The sequence below is a fragment of the Protobothrops mucrosquamatus genome, unplaced genomic scaffold (assembly GCF_001527695.2).
Source record: "Protobothrops mucrosquamatus isolate PMUCROS unplaced genomic scaffold, P.Mucros_1.0 scaffold3307, whole genome shotgun sequence".
Lineage (NCBI taxonomy): Eukaryota > Metazoa > Chordata > Lepidosauria > Squamata > Viperidae > Protobothrops > Protobothrops mucrosquamatus.
Genome location: NW_015389297.1, coordinates 23,442 through 26,253, shown reverse-complemented (window position 1 = coordinate 26,253; position 2,812 = coordinate 23,442). Strand labels below are relative to the sequence as shown.

Genomic DNA, 2,812 nt, shown 5'->3' with positions numbered 1-2,812 from the left:
GCCACAGCAGTTGTAGATCGGCTCATGGCTGGCCTGCTTGATCTCCCTTCCTCCCCCCCTCCCCCTCCCCTCCCCTCCTCCTCCCCCTTCATGCAGCTGACTCTGCCTCCTCCCAAGGCTGCTGCTTTTTCTCTCTCTCCCTCTCCTGCCCAAACTGCCTCCTTTTATAGGCTCTCCTGTCTCCGCCCCCCTCCTCCTTTCTCATGGGGGAGGGTGAGCCAGAAGTGAGCCTGGGGCCTTTGCCTCGCCCCAGCCACTCTGCAGCTCCAGAGGACTCTCTCACTGCAAGTCCTTGCCTGCGCTGGCTCTTTCCCTCCCCCACTACACTTGGCTAGGCAGGGCTGCGTACCACCTGCCACTGGTTAATGTACCACAAGTGGTACGCGTACCACCGGTTGAAAAGCCCTGGTCTAGTCCAACCCTTTTGCTCAAGCAGGAAACCCTGTACCACTTCAGGCAAATGGCAGAGAATGAATGAATGAATGAATGAATGAATGAAGGAAGGAAGGAAGGAAGGAAGGAAGGAAGGGAGGGAGGGAGGGAGGGAGGGAGGGAGGGAGGGAGGGAATTCCCCAGGAAGTATTTGTGGACTTCAATTCCCAGAAATCCCAAGCTGGCTGGGGAATTCCAGGAGTTGAAGCCCCCAAGTCTTAAAGCTGCCAAGGTTGGACACCCCCCCCAGGCCCTGGACCATCTCCAAGCCAAGGAAGGGGTGGAAATCTGGGGAGGGGCAGCCCTTTCCGAAGCTGCTTTGGAGAGGGAGGGAGCTTAAGGCGGCCGCCTAGGAAGACCCTTCCTCTTCTGAAACAATTGCACAAACACAATTTGGTGCTCCTGGGGTGGTGGTGGTGGTGAGGGGGGAGAGAGAATATTCCCGCCTCGCAGGTGATCCGGAGCAGCCCTCTAAGTTTGGAAGAAGCGCTTTGGGTCGCTGGAAATGGCCCCAATGCACGGACCGGAGGGACCCTCCCCCCTGGCCACTATAAGGCCCTCCGCATAAGGCACCTGCCGCTGCCCCCCCCGGACTGGGAGGTTGCCCCACTCCAGCTGCTCAGGGCTCAGGATTAAGCCCGCTCCCCCCCCCCCGCCTGGGAAAGCCTTGGCCTTTGGAGGGAATTCCCGAGATGCCTGCAGATGTCTAACTTCCTTCCAACTCCCAGAATTCCCCAGCCTTCCCCAACCAGGCACAAATAAGTGGCTGAGGAATTCCTTCCCTCCCTCCCTCCCTCCCATTCCCACCCTCCCTCCCAATCTTCCTCCTGCCTTCCCTTCCTCCTTCACATCCTCCCACCTGCCCTCCCTCTATCCGTTCCTCCCTCCCTCCCTATCCTCCTTCCCTCCAATCCTTCTACCCTTCCTTCATCTTTCCCTCCCTCCCTCCATCCCTTCCTCACTTCCTCCCTCGCTTCCTCCCTCCCTCCCTTCCCCTCCCTCTCTTCCTTCCTTCCTCCCTTCCTCCCTCTCCCTTCCACCCTCCCTTCCTCCCTCTCTCCCTCTCCCTCTCTTCCTCCATCCCTTCCTTCCTCACTTCCTCCCTCCCTCCCTTCCTTCCTCCCTCTCCCTTCCACCCTCCCTCCCTTAATCCCTCCCTCTCTCCCTCTCTCCCTTCCTTCCACCTTTTCTCCCTCCCTCCATTCCTCCTGCCCTCCCACCCTTTCACCCACCATTCCTTCCATTCTAACTCCCTTCTTCCATCCCTTCCTCCCTTTCTCCCTCCCTCCCTCCCTCCCTCACATCCTTCCACCCTCCCTCCCTTCTAGCCCTGATGATGTTACCTAGTTGGGTAATGAAACGTCTACAGGAAAACCACGAAGCCCAGAGAGTGTCAAGGGCCCCTCAAAGATGCCACCGATTGGGAGAGCAAAGCATTTCAAAAGAAGACCCAAACAAACCAGAGCACCACAAAACACACCAGGAAAAGGGGCCTCCACGGACACTCTGTCCCCTCCCCACAGTAGCCGGGCACCAAACGGACATGGCAACATTGTTTTGGCAGGGGGTGGAAACCAGGGACACCCTAAAGAAGCCAACAATGGGATGGATCCTAACTGCCACACAGGTACAAAAGGCAGGTGGGAGCTTCAATCAGACCGTCGCGGTGGCCATCTTGCCTTTTTTGACTGCTCCTGCAGGTTTCAAGAATGGGGAGGAGGGGAGGACACCTCAGATTTGGGGAGAGCCCTCTTGGTGGCCACACCAGTCTTTCTTTCCGTAGACGTGACTCTTGGAACGCCCAAAGGATGGTCAAAGAGGAGGCCAGTGGCTACCATGGACCTTCTGTGTTCCCCAGGGACTCTTTGCCCCTCCTTAGTTCTTCCAATGACTTTTTTGCCCACCCTTCCACGCCTCCAGCCCCTTCCTATCTCTCTCTCCCCCACCCACCCACCCACGGCCTGTCCCTCCGTCCGTCCTACGGGGGTCAAGGGCTGCAGAATCTTTAAAGGACCCACCTGGAACCCGTTCCTGAGTAACCATGCAAACAGAAGAAGGGTGCCCATGGCAACGGACTCCAGGAAGCCACGCCCCCTCCCTCCACGGGGGGTCCAGATGGGAAGACGGCCCTTCGGCCCCCAGGAGGGAGCATGCAGCAGCCCAAAGTCTTCTACCCCCAGCATGAGACCTACACCTCTCGCCCCGTAGAGCGACTGGACGGGCAGCAGCCCAGCCGAGCCTTCCCGGCATTTGTCCTGCCCGAAAACCTTGCCTCTGTAGGTAGGCATCCCTTGCTCGACCCGTAGCCGGACTGGCAGGTCTAGGGAGGGCTCGCCCACGCCTTCCCGAGCTTGGCCCCTCTTCTTGGAGGGCAGAGTGC

At 58.9% G+C, this 2,812-nt stretch overlaps 1 protein-coding gene across 1 annotated transcript in view; it reads left to right on the top strand.

Moving 5' to 3' along the window:
- The first annotated feature begins 2,582 nt into the window (after nt 1–2,582).
- Nucleotides 2,583–2,812, top strand: part of PRR22 (proline rich 22) — a 4,097-nt gene continuing 3,867 nt past the window's right edge. Inside the window, exon 1 of the mRNA XM_029286314.1 lies at nt 2,583–2,712. Within this exon, the coding sequence (XP_029142147.1) occupies nt 2,583–2,712 (130 nt within the window). The remainder of the gene's footprint in view (nt 2,713–2,812) is intronic.